The sequence below is a fragment of the Camelina sativa genome, chromosome 14 (assembly GCF_030686135.1).
Source record: "Camelina sativa cultivar CO46 ecotype springtype chromosome 14, ASM3068613v1".
NCBI classification, from domain to species: Eukaryota; Viridiplantae; Streptophyta; class Magnoliopsida; order Brassicales; family Brassicaceae; genus Camelina; species Camelina sativa.
This window is the reverse complement of record NC_141893.1, coordinates 2,153,180-2,172,717: the sequence shown is the minus strand read 5'-3', so window position 1 is coordinate 2,172,717 and position 19,538 is coordinate 2,153,180. Positions and strand designations below refer to the sequence as shown.

Below are 19,538 nucleotides of genomic sequence, written 5' to 3'. Positions count from 1 at the left end.
AGGATTCTTGTCTCTTATCTCGAGATAGAGAGTTTTGCGACCGAAGAAGACCCTCATAAAGCCGATACTTTTGACGTCCCATGCACGGAATCTTCATCAAACCCCACCGGAAACATCAAGAGATGTTCTCTTGGGCTTCCTCCTGCCACGGGACAACAACCTAAAAAAAGAAGACGCATGGCCAACGGTCGTTTTGAAGCGGAAGCCTCTTCTTCTGGGACGAGAGACCCGACGCCGGAGTGGCTGGTGCAGTTGATGAGGGACAAGAAGGGCAAAGATCCAAGATGTATCATAAAGAAGGCTTTGGTAGAAACCGATGTCCTTCCACACTTCCGTCGTCTCTCCATGCCTTTCAGCAAGATAGAGGATCTTGAATTCTTGACACCCTCCGAAGAAAATATCATACGAAGACATGCCAGAAAGCTTCGCGACGATGGACTAGCCTCGATACTCGTGGCTTCTGATCTAAAAGAATATAAAGTGAAATTGGCGAGATGGAACATGGGGAAGAATCCTCCATACTTTTTGACTAGTGGGTGGAATCATGTGGTCAGCGATTACCAGCTACAGACACACGATAAGATTTGCCTCTGGTCGTTCCACGTTGGTAAGACACTCTATTTCGCTATGGTTCCTACTTCGCAAACTGAGTCTGGCGAATCGGGGCAGGATGAGCTCTGCGTTAGTAATCAAAGACAAAATTAGTGATGGTTTGCCTCACAAGTAAAGTATGCTAGGTTTTTTTTTCTTTATGATGGTTTTAGGGTTTGCCGGTGATTTTGTTTTATTTTTTTCTTTTTTTCCTTAAGGATATATGCCTGATTTTATTAATCTATTCTAAGTTTCATTAGGATGATGAGTCTCGAGATTGTCTTTAGGTGCTAAGCTACATTAAATTTAGATATTTGATAATATCTACGATTTATTTGATTAGTGCATTTGTCTCTCAGGACAAATCATATTATACTGTCAAGTTATAAAATTGATGTCAATCTATTTCCTTAATTATATAATAGGAGATCCTTTAATTTAATTTGTTGGTTAGGACACCTGCCAATTAAAAAAAAAATCATGAAAACAAAACGAAATATATAAATTAGTTTCCAAGTCCTTATATATCTATGAAAATATTGAGAATATTTCTCATATATAAGATTTATTATACAAAAGTTTTCTTCCATTTCCACATGGTTCATGTGATACATACATTGTGCATCTCAAAACCTCTGAAGTTTCTTTTTCAAGCTACTCCTAAGATTCTCCTTTTTCAATTCCTTCTCTCCTTTATCTGTAGAAATTAGCTAGATCGAATAAAATCTGTATGATAATAATAATAAAAATAGCAATAATATGCCTCTTTAAAATAACGGACAAAAAAGAAAAAGAAACGAGGAAGCTAGGAATCAAATCTTATGAAACAGGACAAGTTAAAGAGGTTTGAGGAAGATATAGCTTCACAAGCAAAGGCAAAGCTAAAATATGTCTGCAACAGGAAATGTCGGACGGTTTTCACCATCACACGTTTCAATCTCCAAAACAAAGACCAACACCTTATATTCTCAAATCTCAAACCCAATTTTCTTGTTTCTTGAATCATCAATATCTCTGCTCATAAATCGAATATGCAGATCTCTTCTTCTTCTGCCAAATTGACCAATCTCCATATGATAAGATCTAGTAGTGATCACCAACATCAATGGAGACATAACTACAACTTGAAGCAGCTTTATGTTCCAAGCTCTTGTCCAAACCTCTCTGTTTCAAACTCTCCTTTGAAGCAAAGTGTGGCAGCTATAGTGTTCGGAGGAGGACCAGACCCTGAGCTTTATCCACTGAACAAAACAAGATCCAAAGGAGCAATCCCTATTGCTGCAAACTACAGACTTATCGATGCAGTCATCAGTAATTGCATCAACAGTGACATCACTAAGATCTATGCAATCACCCAGTTTAATTCCACTTCTCTCAATTCACATCTATCCAGAGCTTACAGTGGATTTGGAATCGTAAAAGACAGATTCGTTGAAGTCATTGCCGCTTATCAGAGCCTTGAAGATCAAGGATGGTTTCAGGTTTAGTAACACTCAAATAAATTTCCCCTGTTTTTGGATCTGTTTCTTGTTATTCACGAATTCTTTGTTTCTCTGTGTGTGTTATAAAAGGGATCTGCTGATGCGATAAGAAGGTGTTTGTGGGTATTTGAAGAGTTTCCAGTGACTGAGTTCTTGGTTCTTCCTGGATATCATCTCTACAAAATGGATTACAAGACGCTAATCGAGGATCATAGAAGAAGTAGAGCGGATATAACCATTGTTGGACTAAGCTCTGCTACAGACCATGACTCTGGTTTTGGCTTCATGGAAGTTGATTCCACGAATCATGTCACCAGATTCACTATCAAACCTGAGAGGGGTCAACAAGATTTTATCTCTGTAAGTTAGATATCTCTATAATGTTGTGTTATTCAGAATCATCTGGCCACTAATGTTATAGTTCAGGTGGTAAACAGAACAACAACAACAACAACAACAACAACAAGTGAAGGAACTTCTTCTTGCTGTGTCCCAAGCACAGGGATTTACGTGATCGGTCGAGAACAGATGGTGAAGCTTCTGAGAGAATGTTTGGTAAAAGCGAAAGACTTGGCCAGCGAAATAATTCCTGGTGCGATCTCTGAAGGAATGAAGGTAAGAGATATGAAAGAGACAAGACAAGAAGAAGCAATATCCCTAGGCTATATAGATTTTGTCTGAAATTCTGTTTTTCAGGTGAAAGCTCATATGTTTGATGGATATTGGGAAGATGTGAAGAGCGTTGGAGCTTACTATAGAGCTAATATGGATAGTATTAAGAGGTGTAGATTGGGACTCAATTAATGTAAAACCTTTGTGAGACATAAAATGACTCTAAATGAGATAACTTGTGACTCAAGTCAACGTTTATCTTCTTGTAGTAACAGATTCTACGACAGACAATATCCGCTGTACACAATGCCTCGGTGTTTGCCTCCAACCTCCATGAGTGAAGCTGTGATAACCGACAGTATTATCGGAGACGGTTGCATTCTCGATGTAATTTGCAAAACTCTCTTTCAAATCCTTAAAAACCCTAGCAGCGAGTGTTGATCAAAAGTTTTATAAAGGTTTTCGTCTTATTCTTGTATGTGATGGGCTTGAGAGCAGAGATGTGTCATCAGAGGATCAGTGGTTGGAATGAGAACAAGAATCGCTGATGAAGTGATCGTAGAGGATTCAATCATCGTAGGTTCTGATATATATGAGGTAAACCGGGTTTCTTGGATCGAAATAAGACTAATGAATCCCATATTTTAATGTTTAAGTAGACAATTTATTATGTCAAAATTGTGTTTACAGATGGAAGAAGATGTAAGAAGAAAAGGGAGGGAGAAGAAGATAGATATTCGAATAGGGATTGGTGAAAAGAGTCAAATAAGAAGAGCCATTGTTGATAAAAATGCCAGGATTGGTAAAAATGTTATGGTAACTATTTTCTAATATAACAAATACTCAATTTAGCCTCTTCTTTGGATGTATATTTCGAATCCAATTTCTATAGTTTTAATTTCTTTTAAATAAATACGATTCACAGATTATCAACAGAGACAATGTTGAGGAAGGAAACAGAGAAGCTGAAGGATACGTTATAAGAGACGGAATCATTGTCATACTTCGAAACGCAGTGATCCCAGACAACTCCATCCTCTGAAATTTTTTCCATCATTACAAAATTCATCATTTTTCTACTATTTTTTAAATGTAATAAATTGCATATCCTCGATGGATATATATGTAGCTAGAGATTCGAGACTGATTTTCATACACTTCCACTAATATATACGTGAAAACCTATTAGTTTCCCTTTCTCATTTGTTGTTCTGGATGGATGTGTGTGCATTTGGTTTTCAAGCAGATGGGAATGGTCTCCTCTGCAGCATTGGATGGGAGTATTTTCTCCCGCATTGTTTCCTTTCAGAATCTCCCGCATGGTTCCAACACCAAGTGAGCTTCCCCTTGCTTATGGTGGGGTGCCATAGTGATGATGAATGATCCAATGGCACTTCCGTGTAGTTCTGGCTGTCTCTAAGGCCCTTTGGTATGGTTACCATTCTATGATGCCTGAATGGTACACTTCTACTTGTACCGGAAGGTTGAACCAAGGACGTTTCTACCACCCAAAAAAGAAAAAAAAAAATGTATTTATAGTTCGATTTACGGCTTAGTTCGGTTCTGATTAACTTTGAATCTTTGATATGATATACATTTTTTGGTTTGGACTTGGTTTGAACTTGTTTCATTATCCATTCAGATTTTGATAAATAAACTGATGAAGTGATATGTATTACTGAAATTAGAGGATATTGTCGGTATATAAAAGTCAAAACAATTTAATAAACGGTACCGAACCGGACCGGACCGAAAATGTCAGATTCGAACCGGTTCTTCCATGATCGATGGATGGAGTGAGACGATGCGGACATGAATGAGCGAGAGAAGAAAGAGAAGAAAGAAAGAAGTAATCAATCAATCAATCAATCAATCACTTTGGTCCGATTCGTTTCTTCAAAAAAAAAAATCTGAATCTTTTCAAGAACAAAGATGGCTGTGGCCGCTTTGAATCAGCTCTACTATAACCTCGCGACAAAACCCGAGCCGGTAGGTTTACTCTTTTACATTTTCAATTAAAACCCTAGATCAAAAAGTTCTATCTCTCATATTTTTTTGCAATCAAGTTTTTATCAAATCTTAAATTGGGCTTACAGATTTTTCAATTCAGTAAAGATTGTTTCTTTGTGTTCGATTAAGGTTTCCTCTGAATTTTTAGTGAATTGATTTTGTTCGAATTTAAGTTATTAAAGTTTGAGAATTTGAATTGAATTGAATTGTTCAAAAATTTTGGGCAAAAAAATTGGGTAATTGAACTCTGTTGTTTCAGGAGAAGATCACCCCGGAAGAGCAAACTGTTATACTCTCGTGCCATCTCAAAGCTTTGTGGACTGCTGGGTTTGCCTCTGGTGTTGGAGGAGGTTTAACTTGGCTAGGTTCCTCCTTCTTTTACTCTCTCTTTTTAATTTATGGAATTGGTCCTATTTTGAGCTCTGAATCAGCTCCTATGAAGCGCAGCAATAACGAGAATTTTTAAAGTTTTTTTTTTTTTATCTTATGTAGCATAACTCTGTTGTAATACATAGCTTTTGAATTCGTCTTCTGGTCTGATGTTGTTTCTATGTAGTGACAAAAAATTTAACTTTTTGTTTATCTTGTTTTAAAGGCTATGCGTTCTCTCAAGGTTGAGAAAATGGTTATTCCTGCCATTCCATACTTCTTGCATGCATGGACTGGTAACTTTGGATTCAGTCCTCTTGATGACTCAGTTAGAAAAGAGATGAGGTACCTGAACGCATTGGTATTCCCTGGAATAGACATGTTACAGAAACCGCTGCTCCATGAAGAAAACGTTACAGTCGCTGCAGCTACAGGTGATACCAGAAAATCAGAGATAGAGACAGAAAAGAAATCAGAATTTGCCTCATGTGTTGAAATTGGTCCATCCTCCGTTGAGGGTGATGAATTGATCGCTGATGCTTCAAACTGCGCTACAAGAATATTCTTTCTTCGGATGAAGTGAACATTCCCATATCAGTTGAAACAGCCATGGACACAATTCCCAAGCCAGAGGATGAGTTGAGGAAAAGCTTGTCTGGTGAAGAATGTGGCATTAGCTCTTCTCCTGGTCAGATCATACTAAAGTCTGGCACTAAGCCCGTATCCGGTCATATATGTGAAGATACAGGGTCATCATGTGAAGACCGCCTTACGGATGTGAATGTCCAAGCTGATGGTGGTTTACTTTCTCAGGAAAGCCAACAAGCATCAGCCAAATTTCAGGTTGAAAGCAATCTCTCTTCATCTATTTCTGGTAGAGTATCATCAGATTTGAGCTCAATCACTCAAGAAGCCAAAAGTGAACAAAACTCTTCGAATTTAGATGGAGTTCCTTCATGTAAAGACAATAACATAGTTGGACCTTGTGCCGAGTTGGCTGAATCGAAGGACAATGCATTTGCGGATGGGTTTCTTTTGTGAGAAGAGAAGACCGTTGCTGAGAAAAATTGTTTACTGAAGATGAATCTGAGCTGTTCTCCTGGAGGAGGTATAATATCTCCCTGGATTTGTTCGGACATATTGATGGTCATAACTTTGAAGGTGCATCCTACTACATCCATCAGGATTTCAGTTTCATAGGATGTCTGTGATGAAGATATATCCTTTCCCTTTGAGCTCGGCAAGTGATGCTATAGAATATGGATAAGCTTGCGTTAAACGGTGGAATCGCAATATCTTAAAGGCTGAGTGATCTCTCATAATTTAGCTTGGATTAGTGTGGAAAGAGTCCTGTGGTTGTTGTCGTTACTTGTATTTATTTTATTATTCACAACATTGTATTCTATAACGTTCCTATTATGTAAAAATTTGGGTCATTCTAGTTTTAAGATATCAGAGCTCTTATATATCTCACAGATCTGATTAAGCAATCTCTTTTGATTTTCTTACACAAATAAAAAGAAGAAACAAAGGGAAACATCATCATCATTCATCAACTACAGTAGTAGAGAACGTTGATATAAGCCGGCAACGGTTTATATTTAGATAAATACATCGCTGATAAGTTAATATTTAGGACTATGTCCGTTCTCCATAACTTAAAAAAAAACAGGATAAGGTAACCCGCTAGAAGTAAACACCAAGGGAAAGAAACGAACTCTTCGTATTCTCCTTCAAGTCCTCCTCGTCTTCTTGCGCTTTGATGATAGCTACAATGTTTTTGGTTTTCATTAAGAAAAACGCATAAATCATAAAGATAAATGAATCTCTAACGTTTTCAGATAAAAGAGATGCACTTTTTAAGTACACCAAAGATACAATTTGTTGTAGACATTTAATGAACTATTAATATTTTGTTGTATTTGTTTTTTTTTAATTGATTTTTGTCTTCAATTGTTTACCTTTAGATTAAACAACAAAATTGTTGAATAAGATTAGCTTAAGTATAAAAGTGAGATATGAGCGTATGAATCGGAAAACTATTGTCATGATTTATATATTTGAGAATGTGTACCTTCAACTCTATGTAGGATCACTTATGTTTAAATTGTGGTATGACAAAAAAAAAAGTTGAACTCTTTAGAAGATCAATGCATTTATGTTTCGTTAACGTAGGTACAAACTACACTTTGTTTAGAATTTGATTATTTGAATTAAGTGTCTTATTACAATCCTTATCATGAAAAAAAAAATATCATAGTATTTTTATTTTTTGATATATATTGCTGTTGTTTATTTATCGTATTTACATCATAAATTAACTTACATTTTATTTAAATTAGAAAACATCATTCTGGGTATATCAAGCAGTAGGGACGTGCTTAGATATATGGAAGCCGGTAATAAAAATATGCCTTTAAAGAAATTAATCCCATTATCTTACAAATAAATACTAAAATATATATTTTTAAAATTATAGAACATACTGTTTCTAAAATTGAAATTACAAATCTATAATTTCAAACTGATTCTAATCTATAATAACTATTTATGCATCATTTGTAATTTTTTAAAAAATGTTTTGTTTATTATGAAAGAATAATAATACTAGATGAAACCATTTACATTAATTCTCTCTACTATTATTCATTAACTCTCTCCAGATAAGAAACACAGGGAGCCACAGCATTGACAACCTCCTCCACGTATCTGTCCATGGGTACATAGGAATTGGGGGTAAAGAAGAGCGGAAGCTGTGGAAAAAGATAACATGGGGTCAAAATTTGAGTCAAAAATAGTTAAGACATTGACAAAAGTTTGGCTTAATATGCTTGCTTTGCTTATCCTGGATTTATGGTCTCGACTAGAGAGATGCTTGATGAAATTGTCGAAGCATGGGCCAGTAATATCCTCGCACACAGCGCAAACCCAGGAGGCAGGTTCAACCGTTTCAGTGCACGTATCTTCATAAAAAGAGGAGGAACACACACCTGACATAAGAGAGTTTTCCCAGATGGACTTTGCATTAGTGGAGGCGTCAAAAGGAAACATTGTGTTATATCCATCTTCTTTTAGGAGGCTTAGCATGTCATATACTTTTGATACAAGGAATATGACCATTATATTAGCTGGAGGAGGGTTATCAATAAAACAATCAAAGACAAGTCCAAGCAAGGATCTGAAACCGTGGGAGCCATTATGAAGAGAGATTCCACTGGAAAAGAGCGCTTTAAGGATGCCACGAGGGGCCTTTGAAAGAAAACATCGCTGATAAGTTAATATTTAGGACTATGTCCATTCTCCATAACTTTAAAAAAACACAAGATAAGTTAACTTGTTAGAAGTAAACACCAAGGGAAAGAAACGAACTCTTCATATTCTCCTTCAAGTCCTCCTCGTCTTCTTGCGCTTTGATGATAGCTACAATGTTTTTGGTTTTCATCAATAAAAACGCAGAAATCATAAGATAAATGAATCTCTAACGTTTTCAGATAAAAGAGATGCACTTTTTCTGTACACCAAAGATACAATTTGTTGTAGACATTTAATGAGCTATTAATATTTTGTTGTATTTGTTTTTTTTTAATTGATTTTTGTCTTCAATTGTTTACCTTTAGATTAAACAACAAAATTGTTGAATAAGATTAGCTTGAGTATAAAAGTGAGATATGAGCGTATGAATCGGAAAACTATTGTCATGATTTATATATTTGAGAATGTGTACCTTCAACTCTATGTAGGAACACTTATGTAAGAACAAGTGAAGGAACTTCTTCTTGTTGTGTCCCAAACACAGGGATTTACGTGATCGGTCGAGAACAGATGGTGAAGCTTCTGAGAGAATGTTTGGTAAAAGCGAAAGACTTGGCCAGCGAAATCATTCCTGGTGCGATCTCTGAAGGAATGAAGGTAAGAGATATGAAAGAGACAAGACAAGACAAGAAGAAGCAATATCCCTAGGCTATATAGATTTTGTCTGAAATTCTGTTTTTCAGGTGAAAGCTCATATGTTTGATGGATATTGGGAAGATGTGAAGAGCGTTGGAGCTTACTATAGAGCTAATATGGATAGTATAAAGAGGTGTAGATTGGGACTCAATTAATGTAAAACTTTTGTGAGACATAAAATGACTCTAAATGAGATAACTTGTGACTCAAGTCAACGTTTATCTTCTTGTAGTAACAGATTCTACGACAGACAATATCCGCTGTACACAATGCCTCGGTGTTTGCCTCCAAGCTCCATGAGTGAAGCTGTAATAACTGACAGTATTATCGGAGACGGTTGCATTCTCGATGTAATTTGCAAAACTCTCTTTCAAATCCTTAAAAACCCTATCAGAGATGTGTCATCAGAGGATCAGTGGTTGGAATGAGAACAAGAATCTCTGATGAAGTGATCGTTGAGGATTCAATTATCATCGGTTCTGATATATATGAGGTAATTAAACCGGGTTTCTTGGATCGAAATAAGACTAATGAATCCCATATTGTAATGTTTAAACACACAATTTTCTCACGAAATGTGTTTACAGATGGAAGAAGATGTAAGAAGAAAAGGGAGGGAGAAGAAGATAGATATTCGAATAGGGATCGGTGAAAAGAGTCAAATAAGAAGAGCCATTGTTGATAAAAATGCCAGGATTGGTAAAAACGTTATGGTAACTATTTCCTAATATAACAAATACTCAATTTAGCCTCTTCTTTGGATGTATATTTTTCCAATTTCTATAGTCTCAATTTCTTTTAAATAAATACGATTCACAGATTATCAACAGAGACAATGTTGAGGAAGGAAACAGAGAAGCTGAAGGATACGTTATAAGAGACGGAATCATTGTCATACTTGGAAGCGCAGTGATCCCAGACAACTCCATCCTCTGAAATTTTTTCTCTCATTACAAAATTCATCATTTTTCTACTATTTTTTAAAATGTAATAAACTGCACATTTCACCCCACAAAAAAAATGAAACATATGTAAACGTCAAAGAACCTGTTAATTCAAACAATTACATTTCACAATAACGTTTTAACTAAAATGATGATACAATGAGGGCATGGAGCAATAGAGCAATAGAGCATCAACATGTGGCCCCATTGATCTCACAAGTCAGAAGCAACAGATCAACCGGTTTAATACCTTATTCTGAATTCTCCATCTTTTTTCGAACAGACTCTCAGAGGAACAAGAGTTTCTTGAAGAACATGAACAATCTTGAGCACCATTACATGAACCATATCCCCAGAATCATAAACCATATGACCTAAAGCTAGTCAGTGTTCTTCTTGAATGGAAGCCAGAATTGCAAGTATCGACCTTCTTGAAAAGGGAGGCGCTACATTCCCTTAAACAAGTCACAATCTCAAAATGTTGCCGGCTCTCACATAGCATAATCATACTTGCTAAAGTTCACAGATCAAGCAGCGGTAGTTATATGATTTAACGTTTGTTACTACTTAAATGCTCAAGTATCTCAACAACATCCAAGGCACCAGAACAGACAGACTCAGCCAAGGCTCTCCACACAGAAGACTCCGGCACCATATCCTGACTAATCATTTCTTCTAACCACATCACTGCTTCATATCGCCGGTCCATATCACAAAGACCTTTTATCATTACATTATAAGTTTCAACACCAGGAAAGAATGATTTTATCAACATCTCCTCCATGACCTGACTCGCTTCAAGAAATTGACCATCTCGACACAAACCAACCACTAGAGTTTGATATGTTTCTTCGTTCGCTACACAAGAGACTTGTTTAGACATCTTTTTGAGATATCCAACAGCCTCCATGGATTTTCCTTCATCGCATAAACCTTTAATAAGCAAATTATACACTCCAACTGTTGGAAGGCAATGACCTTCCATCATCTCCTTATTGATTACAGTAACTGCTTCTTCCAGCTTCCTGGCTTTACACAGTGCTCTAACCTTGGCACCGTAAATAAATGGTGTTGGCTCAAAGCCTTTTCTTCGCATTGCAAGAAGCACCTCTTCACCTTCAACAAGCTTACCTTCCTCAAAAAGATCAGTAGCCATGGCACTATAACTATCCAAACTGGGAATTGCGCCTCGGATCAAAGTCTCGGTTAACAGTCGTTTCACCCGCTCTATACCTTCACTGGTACTCTCCCAGTGACCAGCTTCGATATGATGGTAACATCGTTTTGGAGCCTTTAGTCCTTTTCTTAAGATTTTACCAAGAATTTCAATAGCCTCATCAACATCCCCAGCATCACATAACGCATCCAATAGAATTCTATAAACCACAATGTCCTCACCTGAACCTTTCTGTGAGATCCTCCAGAACATTGAATACAAGAGGTGAGTGGCTTCATCAAGTTTCCCCTCTAGACAAAACCCTTTCATCAAAATCCTGTAACTGTCTCTGTCAGGAAAACAACCCTGGTAATTCATCTCTTGAAAAACCTGAGACGCCAAGTCAGAACGATTGACCTGACAAAGAACCTTCATAAGCAAATTCAGAGCCGTAATACGAGAATTCACCTCCCACCCATAACAATACTTCCTGAATATATGACACGCAGCTTCGAGCTCAGATTCTTTAACCATCTCCTGTAAAAGAGTGTCAAAAGATAGAGTCCAGTTCACACAATTGAACTCATGGAGGCTCTTGAAGAGAGAAACGGCATCGTCCAGCCTTCCGGCTCTGGAGAATGTACGGATTGCAGATGCAAAAACCGAATCTTTACATTCACAAGAATCTTCCTTCATTCTCTCAATGACATATCTCATCTCCAACACACGATTGGATTTACCAAGGATATCAATCATAGTGGCATACACCGTACCATTGTGACCGTAACTCGGAAACCTCTCTTTTGCTTCCTCAAAAAGTTTAAGTGCTGTTACTGGGTTCTTCTGCTTCTTTAGGATTTGTGAAAGAAGACTTGGCGTTAGAACTCTTGGCCATCGAACACTCATAATAAATAAATTCTTTCAATCAGAAACCTCTTCAGGTAGTAAAATCAAAGGAATCAAATTTCCTGCACAAAAGCATCTCATCAGCTTAAAGATAACGTTTTTTGCAATAAATTCGCCGTTGAAAAGTAATGAAGCAATTGAAGTGGAGATATACTGAAAAGTGTGTACCTGGAGATTTCAGTATCGGATTTTAGGGATCGATCTTGTTGAAGTATCAGTCTCGTAAGAACAAATAAAAATCAATACTTTGGAAGAGAACGAAGTTATAACATTTTTGTTTGTAAGGTCCGGAAAATAACGATTTTTTCACTTTGACCCCATAACTTTTAACTATTCATACAAAAAGCCCACACACTTCAGCATGTGAGCATTACAACCCATAACTACAACAAAGCAAAGTACAAGTGTACAACAATCAAAAGACCCTGATCAGGATTATGTTTCTGCTTTCTTTTGAGTCGGATCCAATTTTGAAACTTTCCTCTTTTATCGATCTTGAAGAGCGCCATGAACTGTATTACACATCCCAGGATTCTTTACACACCACAATGGCTGAATTGGTTCAGCTCCAATCCCTCTAATCACCATCCTATGCCTCCACTGGTTTAACCTGTCCACAGCTTTACCACACCTCTTAACACCTTTCTCGTCTCTATTCCCTGACCACAAGCTCTCTGCCAAAGCAGAGGCACGTGGCCAAAGCCGTGAGTCTAAAACCGTGGAGTCAGCTTGCTCTGACCATAACGCAACTTCTCCTCCTAGCACCAGCTTCCTCTCTTCCTCATCGAGCAAACCATCAGTTATATCATAGTTGTATATGCTCTGCCACGTCTTGAAAGGTGCACACCAAGACCCACCACCGCCTCCTCGCTGATCATATATACTATCATTCCCTAGAAACCCGCCGTGACCACAGTCTAAGTAGTAGAACTCCGATGAAGAGACAATTACTCTGTAACCAGCAGCTACGATTCTCTTTGTGTTCTCAGGACCGTTATTCCAAGTCTGTAAGATTGTGTGCTCTTTTGGCAGAACCGATGAATCCACCTTGATTTGTGCATCTAGCAGAACATCTTCCCAGTAAACAACTGTACGGTTCTTTGACACTATGTAAGGTAATGTGGAGTTTATGTACTTTTCAAGAAGCTGACTTAGTGTTCCACCAGAGGACAAGAAAGAATTGATGGCAGGATCAGTTTTCCAACAGCCTGGGATGACTTCATCTCCACCTCCATGGAAGAAAGATTCTGGAAATTGCTTAACAACATCTTGTATGACGTTTTTAACAACATCATATGTTTTAGGACTCAAGGGGTTAAGCTGACCAGTCCCGGGTTCACTAGCTAACCGCTCATCCCAACTTTTACCAGCAGGCCACCAAAACATGTTGGCGCATGTCACAATTTCCGGGTAAGCTTCTCCCCATGATCCTGTATGGCCTGTCATGTTTAACAGTATCCATTAGAACAAAGCTAATTTCTTGTGCAAGAGAAAATCAAGCAAACTCACCAGGAGTGTCTATTTCAGGAAGTACTCTAACTCCATGCTCAAAACCATACTGAACAATCTTGGAGACATCCTCAGGAGTGTATACCATGTCTGGTCCATAAGATCCTTTTGCAGCGAGTGAAGGTTCAGAAGGAAGCACTAACGGAAAAGATTGCGAGTCAATGATATGCCAATGGAAGACATTGAGTTTGTTTGCACTCATGGCCTTGATTGTTCTCATTATATCATCTACTCCATAGTAATTCCTCGATGTATCAAGCAAAACGCCTCTGTGGCCAAACAAAGGTGAATCCTGAATAGAAATTCCAACTGGCAAGCACAAATCAGGAAATGTTCCCCAAATCATCTGAGAGAATGTCTCAAGGCCACGCATAGCTCCCCAAACCGAGCGAGCTAACAAGTGGGCAGAAGAGCTGCCAATGGGGATGGATAGGTTATAAGACTCATCAACACCATGGTGAAGCGGCAGCGAAAGATCAGTAACAATGACTTTAAAGTTGCTCAAGGTGTAACCTTTCATAACTTTGACAGGATGTGTAACGAGTGGGGAGTAATTCTCAGAGCGGACCAGGTTGAGATAACGTGCTACAGAGGCTAAAAGGTATTGGTGTTTAGGGGCAAGGATATTGAATTCTGGAGAGAGGACAACGGCTTTATGTTGAGGCCATGAGAGATATCTGGGCTTTGGCCAAATGTTGATTGGTGTCGAAGTGGAGAGCAATGGCGAAACGAAGAAGAGTAATGGGATTAGTATGACATGAGACTTGGAAAGAGTCACCATGTTCAGTATAAGACAGTAATGATTGTTCTTGAATCAATCTACTACTCTGCTAATGGACTTTCCAAAATCTGCACACCATAATAAAAAAATTGAAGGATGCATTACAGATCAAAACAACAGCATCAAGAACAAAGACAAGTGTGAGTGGGCAAAAGCTAGAACTACTACTAGACTAATAAACAAGAAGTAGCATCATCCAAGATCCAAGTGCTAAAGTATTGAACTTTAATGACTCAAAAGGCATTCTGAAGCAAACCCTAGATGATAATTGGGATTCGTCAGCCAAAGTGATCGCCTTTTCTTCAAATCTCCATAGTAAGCACACAGAGATGAGAGAACTAATTGGAATTGTGGAAAAAAAAAGAAAAAAGAAAAACGAAGTAAAGAGGAAGAAGAGAGAAACTGTCACAGAGGAGAATTTCCCTTAAGTGTAGCAATGGAGGCGAAAGACGACGAAACGAACACTAAATGTCATTCATCGAAGCTTCTCCGGGAGAATTTTGGCTTAGAGAAATTGATATCGCTTCACTCTTAATAAGGTAATCCTCTTCTTCTGTCGCTTTCTCGATTAGTGGACTGGATTCATAGTTGCATTATAATATATTTAGTTGTTTCTGTTTTCTGTGCAACGTAGAGTATAATTAACAATTTAAATATTCGACTTATAGGTCTTTTAAAATAATAATACATTAACAATAGACTAAAACTATTAAGAAAAAAAAAAAAAAAAACAAACAATCTATGATTTTTTAAAAATCATCCCTGCTATATATATATAAACACGATAGTTGTAGTACTTCTAGAAAATTAAAAAAAAAGGTTGACTATATTGATTTCTCATTCTATTTTGCATATGGTTATATGCATATTTGATATCAAAGTTACACTGATGTCCTATATGTTAAATTAATAATTTTATAAAAGAAATTTATTAAAAAATAATACATGTAGAAGAACGATTTTGTAGTCCTAGATTTGTTATCGCTAGTACCCCATACTAAATTAGGATGAGGCGTTTACCAAATAAGACCAAATCTGTAACTGTAAGTGTGTTTTACACAATTACGTACAACTCGATCGGACAAAAATGTGTTGAACCAGGTGTTCATTTTCAACCAGCCGTTTAAAAAGGCACTACCAGCAAAAACACACATAAGTCCATTCAAAAATGAGTGGTTAATGATTTCCCCAATGACAACTAATACATCATCTATAATTAGCCATCACGTTTGAACCAAAACGTAGAAAAATGGTTGTGAATTTGTTGTTATTGCAGTTAACACGTTTATATGAACCCAACGTTGGGTTTAGACAAAACGTTGGGTTCAATCAGATAGATTCATCGTATTTTGGGGAGATTTCGACTAGGCATCGTAGGAGGAGATGTCTTCAGACCCCTTTAATACGACGGAACCTAAGTATGAAATTGAGGAATCGCGTTTTGGAAAGATAGTGTGTTACGATCAACAACTTCTCTTTGAAAAGAGAGAACAAAAGGGATGGGAGAGCGGAAGTACGCTTGCTTCTTCCCTTCCCTTCTTCATAACACAACTATTCGTCGCAAACCTAAGCTACCGCGTCCTCTACTATATAACCCGACCCTTTTATCTTCCTCCTTTCGTAGCTCAAATCCTTGTGCGTATGCAAAATATAAGTCAAAATTTTGCAACATCGGTTTTTTTTTGTTCTCTAACTCTGTGTTTTAATCTTATTTCTTTTTGAATTCTATTTTTGCAGTGTGGTTTATTGTTTAGCCCAAACGTGCTTGGGAACGTAGATATTGTAATCCAACATATATTCCCCTACAGATTCACAATGGTTCTTGAAACATTCGCAAACTTAGCTCTCGTCTACAACATCTTCCTCCTTGGTCTAGGGATGGACCTGAGGATGGTGCGGATCACCGAGTTCAAACCTGTCATCATCGCCTTTGCAGGACTTTTCGTCGCTTTACCAGTTGGTGCCGCCCTTTACTATTTGCCGGGCAATGGCCATCCAGAAAAGATCCTCGCTGGTTGTGTCTTCTGGTCTGTCTCTTTAGCCTGTACCAACTTCCCTGACCTGGCTAGGATCCTTGCGGATCTTAAGCTGTTGCGGTCCGATATGGGCCGTACGGCCATGTGTGCTGCCATTATCACTGATTTGTGTACATGGGTCCTCCTTGTTTTCGGGTTCGCTTCTTTTACCAAATCAGGTAACGTATCCTACAATATATAATTAGTAAACAATATTTGGGACCACAAGCCAGAACCTCAAACTATTACCCAAAAACCTATAATCGCTAAACAAATTTTATTCCACCGGACAAAAATGGAATGAAACCTACATTTAAATCTTATCCGCTTTTTTTCTCAAAAATAATAAGTCTAAAACGAAAATATGCATAGTAATTTAAGAATTTCTTCTGTTCTTTTCTTTTTTCTTATCCTTTTGTGCATGGTTCAAAAAGGGTCATGGAACATTAGGATGCCCTACGTGTTGTTCGCCACTGCAATCTTCGTCGTCTTCTGCATCTTTGTGCTGCGTCCGGGAATTAAATGGATCTTCGCAAAGACCGTGAAGGCAGGTCACGTTGGAGACACTCACGTTTGGTTCGTTTTAGGAGGTGTGGTCCTATGCGGCCTGATCACGGACGCATGCGGGGTCCACTCCATAACCGGGGCATTCCTGTTCGGTCTCTCCATCCCGCACGACCACATCATACGTAACATGATCGAGGAGAAGCTCCATGACTTCCTCGCCGGGATTCTTATGCCTCTCTTCTATATCATTTGTGGGTTACGAGCAGATATTGGTTTCATGCTCCAGTACACTGACAAGTTCATGATGGCATTTGTCATTTGCTCTTCCTTCTTGGTAAAGATCGTGACTACTGTGATCGTCTCTTTATTTATGCGTATGCCTATGCGTGACGCACTCGCTATGGGAGCCCTTATGAACACCAAGGGAACTTTATCGCTCGTCGTTCTTAATGCTGGTCGTGATACCAAGGTACTAATTAATCCATCAATTTTCACACTGTGGCTATATGATACTTTTTGAGTCTAGGATAAGACAAAATTGGATGAGTGAAACATGAACAAATAGCCTGCATACAAAATTGAATTCGAATGGTTACATTAATCATTATTCACCTTATTACATTAAGATAAATTGATAGACAGATATTTCATTAATCATCATATATTCACCTTATTCGTCCTATTTTATCATCTACTAGTTACTCTCATTGTCACTTACATTTCTGCCCATGCAATATATATAGCCCAATCTAGTATATAATGTAAAATTTGTTTAAAATAATATAAAAGAGTTGTCAACAATAATTTTTGTTTTGTTTTTATAATAAATAGTAAAATTTCCGCTAAATTCCATTTTATTTATTTCTCTGTCTATAAAAACCATTACAGGCGCTGGATAGTCCAATGTACACCCATATGACGATCGCTCTTCTAGTGATGTCACTAGTAGTCGAGCCTCTTCTCGCAGTTTCATACAAGCCCAAGAAAAAACTGGCTCATTACAAGCACCGTACGGTCCAAAAGATTAAAGGAGAAACAGAGTTCCGCGTCTTAGCTTGCGTCCATATTCTCCCCAATGTCTCTGGGATCGCCAATCTCTTACAAGTCTCAAACCCAACCAAACAATCACCTCTAAATGTCTTCGCCATTCACCTCGTGGAGCTGACCGGTCGGACCACAGCCTCGCTGCTAATCATGAATGACGAATGCAAGCCGAAAGCTAACTTCTCGGACAGAGTCAGAGCAGACTCCGACCAAATCGCTGAGAACTTCGAAGCTATGGAAGTCAACAACGACGCTATGATGGTTCAGACCATCACCGCCGTCTCGCCCTACACAACGATGCACGAAGACATATGCGCGTTAGCCGAGGACAAGCGAGTTTGTTTCATCATATTGCCTTACCACAAACACTTGACACCGGACGGTCGGATGGGAGAAGGAAACTCTTCCCACGCCGACATTAACCAAAACGTTTTGAACCACGCTCCTTGCTCAGTCGGGATTTTAGTGGACCGTGGCATGGCCATGGTCCGGTCTGAGTCGTTCCGTGGAGAAGCAATGAAAAGAGAAGTCGCGATGCTCTTCGTGGGTGGTCCAGACGACCGTGAGGCGTTATCATACGCTTGGCGGATGGTCGGACAACACGTGATTAAACTCACTGTTGTAAGATTCGTCCCGGGACGCGAAGCTCTACTATCGTCCGGGAAAGTTGCGGCGGAGTACGAGAGGGAGAAACAAGTAGACGATGAGTGCATCTACGAGTTTAATTTCAAGACAATGAACGATTCTTCCGTTAAGTATATCGAAAAAGTGGTGAACGATGGTCAAGACACGATCTCTACTATCAGAGAAATGGAAGACAATAACTCGTACGATCTCTACGTTGTCGGAAGAGGATATAACTCAGATTCTCCGGTGACAGCCGGTTTAAACGATTGGAGCAGTAGCCCTGAGCTAGGCACGATAGGGGACACATTAGCTTCGTCGAATTTCACAATGCATGCTTCGGTTTTAGTCATTCAACAATACTCTGCCGTTAACAGACAAGCTGCAGTCGCAGCAGCCACCGCAACAACGGTCCCCGGGAACAATCAAGAATCCGTTGATGGTGGGGCAAAGGTAACTCGTGATGCTGAGGCGCCATTTATGAAGTCTATGTATGAAGACGAGGAGGAAGATGAAGAAGAGGAGCACCAATATGGAATTCATAGGTGATGAGTTTCATACATATATACGCTCGTTGATTCTTTTCTTTTTTTTTCTTTCCTATTAGCCAAAGAGAATGTGAATGATCATGAAAATTCAGTTTGGAGAATTTCCAATTTTCTTACTGAGAAGCGATTAATTTTAATATTCTCAATACCATTACTATATTCTCTCTTTTTTTTTTTTTTAATCCATTCTGTTATACTACATGATTAACCTTTGGTTGCTTTTTAAAATACAAAATGGATTGCATTTACCTTAGGTTATTTAAGACAAATGTTTGTAGTACTATTTTTTCTAGTTATTCCCAAATCAAAACAAGTGGTAAATGGTATATAATTTTCATTGATAGTTGATACTATACTAAAAACGAAAAAAACCATCATTACAATGCTTGAATTGAAGAGGATATACTCTTTTTGATTAATTCAAATAGTTTATTTCCAAAATCATACTGTATGTTGGTGGGAAAAAAAAATCAAAATGTTCTCAGTTTTTTCA

At 38.1% G+C, this 19,538-nt stretch overlaps 5 protein-coding genes and 1 long non-coding RNA gene across 7 annotated transcripts; 4 read left to right on the top strand and 2 right to left on the bottom strand.

The window, feature by feature from the left end:
* Positions 1-1,448: 1,448 nt before the first annotated feature.
* Positions 1,449-3,884, top strand: LOC104739100 (inactive glucose-1-phosphate adenylyltransferase small subunit 2, chloroplastic-like). The gene is made up of 8 exons (XM_087485702.1): positions 1,449-2,072; positions 2,163-2,432; positions 2,499-2,687; positions 2,769-2,854; positions 2,954-3,071; positions 3,183-3,281; positions 3,375-3,500; positions 3,610-3,884. Exons 1-8 carry the CDS (start codon positions 1,623-1,625, stop codon positions 3,724-3,726), a joined length of 1,455 nt encoding a protein of 484 aa, XP_087341828.1. The 5' UTR covers positions 1,449-1,622; the 3' UTR covers positions 3,727-3,884.
* A 566-nt stretch (positions 3,885-4,450) lies between these two features.
* LOC147927767 (uncharacterized) lies at positions 4,451-6,531 on the top strand. The gene is made up of 3 exons (XR_015580588.1): positions 4,451-4,673; positions 4,954-5,059; positions 5,290-6,531. It is a non-coding gene; the product is annotated as an uncharacterized LOC147927767 (long non-coding RNA).
* Positions 6,532-8,885: 2,354 nt separating this feature from the next.
* Positions 8,886-9,947, top strand: LOC147927766 (inactive glucose-1-phosphate adenylyltransferase small subunit 2, chloroplastic-like). Its single transcript, XM_087484661.1, has 6 exons — positions 8,886-8,972; positions 9,059-9,144; positions 9,244-9,361; positions 9,406-9,504; positions 9,599-9,724; positions 9,831-9,947. Exons 1-6 carry the CDS (start codon positions 8,886-8,888, stop codon positions 9,945-9,947), a joined length of 633 nt encoding a protein of 210 aa, XP_087340787.1.
* LOC104739097 (pentatricopeptide repeat-containing protein At1g05600) lies at positions 9,879-12,017 on the bottom strand. The gene has a single exon (XM_010459346.3). The coding sequence runs from the start codon at positions 12,015-12,017 to the stop codon at positions 10,506-10,508; it is 1,512 nt and encodes a 503-aa protein (XP_010457648.1). The 3' UTR covers positions 9,879-10,505.
* A 271-nt stretch (positions 12,018-12,288) lies between these two features.
* On the bottom strand, positions 12,289-14,922 carry LOC104739098 (beta-hexosaminidase 2-like). Of its 2 annotated transcripts, XM_087485699.1 has the most exons (3): positions 14,564-14,922; positions 13,527-14,375; positions 12,289-13,456 (listed from the first exon to the last, which is right to left on the bottom strand). In XM_087485699.1, the coding sequence occupies exons 2-3, from the start codon at positions 14,305-14,307 to the stop codon at positions 12,504-12,506; spliced, it is 1,734 nt and encodes a 577-aa protein (XP_087341825.1). In that variant the 5' UTR covers positions 14,308-14,375; positions 14,564-14,922; the 3' UTR covers positions 12,289-12,503. The 2 variants fall into 2 exon arrangements, with proteins under 2 accessions (XP_087341825.1, XP_087341827.1); XM_087485701.1 differs by lacking the exon at positions 14,564-14,922 and having other exon boundaries at positions 13,527-14,441.
* Positions 14,923-15,461: 539 nt separating this feature from the next.
* LOC104739096 (cation/H(+) antiporter 23, chloroplastic-like) lies at positions 15,462-19,291 on the top strand. Its single transcript, XM_010459345.3, has 4 exons — positions 15,462-15,942; positions 16,045-16,501; positions 16,757-17,298; positions 17,718-19,291. Exons 1-4 carry the CDS (start codon positions 15,691-15,693, stop codon positions 19,044-19,046), a joined length of 2,580 nt encoding a protein of 859 aa, XP_010457647.2. The 5' UTR covers positions 15,462-15,690; the 3' UTR covers positions 19,047-19,291.
* Positions 19,292-19,538: the final 247 nt, after the last annotated feature.

Excerpts from the sequence above, each read along its gene's own strand:
- LOC147927766 (XM_087484661.1), top strand. The coding sequence starts at position 8,886 with ATGGTGAAGCTTCTGAGAGAATGTTTGGTAAAAGCGAAAGACTTGGCC. Across the intron at positions 8,973-9,058 it reads CGATCTCTGAAGGAATGAAG|GTGAAAGCTCATATGTTTGA; the intron begins GTAAGAGATATG and ends TCTGTTTTTCAG. Across the intron at positions 9,725-9,830 it reads GGATTGGTAAAAACGTTATG|ATTATCAACAGAGACAATGT; the intron begins GTAACTATTTCC and ends TACGATTCACAG.
- LOC104739096 (XM_010459345.3), top strand. The coding sequence starts at position 15,691 with ATGTCTTCAGACCCCTTTAATACGACGGAACCTAAGTATGAAATTGAG. Across the intron at positions 16,502-16,756 it reads CGCTTCTTTTACCAAATCAG|GGTCATGGAACATTAGGATG; the intron begins GTAACGTATCCT and ends TGGTTCAAAAAG. Across the intron at positions 17,299-17,717 it reads ATGCTGGTCGTGATACCAAG|GCGCTGGATAGTCCAATGTA; the intron begins GTACTAATTAAT and ends AAACCATTACAG.
- LOC104739100 (XM_087485702.1), top strand. The coding sequence starts at position 1,623 with ATGCAGATCTCTTCTTCTTCTGCCAAATTGACCAATCTCCATATGATA. Across the intron at positions 2,433-2,498 it reads GTCAACAAGATTTTATCTCT|GTGGTAAACAGAACAACAAC; the intron begins GTAAGTTAGATA and ends GTTATAGTTCAG. Across the intron at positions 3,501-3,609 it reads GGATTGGTAAAAATGTTATG|ATTATCAACAGAGACAATGT; the intron begins GTAACTATTTTC and ends TACGATTCACAG.
- LOC104739098 (XM_087485699.1), bottom strand. The coding sequence starts at position 14,307 with ATGGTGACTCTTTCCAAGTCTCATGTCATACTAATCCCATTACTCTTC. Across the intron at positions 13,457-13,526 it reads TCCTGAAATAGACACTCCTG|GCCATACAGGATCATGGGGA; the intron begins GTGAGTTTGCTT and ends TAAACATGACAG.
- LOC104739097 (XM_010459346.3), bottom strand. The coding sequence starts at position 12,017 with ATGAGTGTTCGATGGCCAAGAGTTCTAACGCCAAGTCTTCTTTCACAA.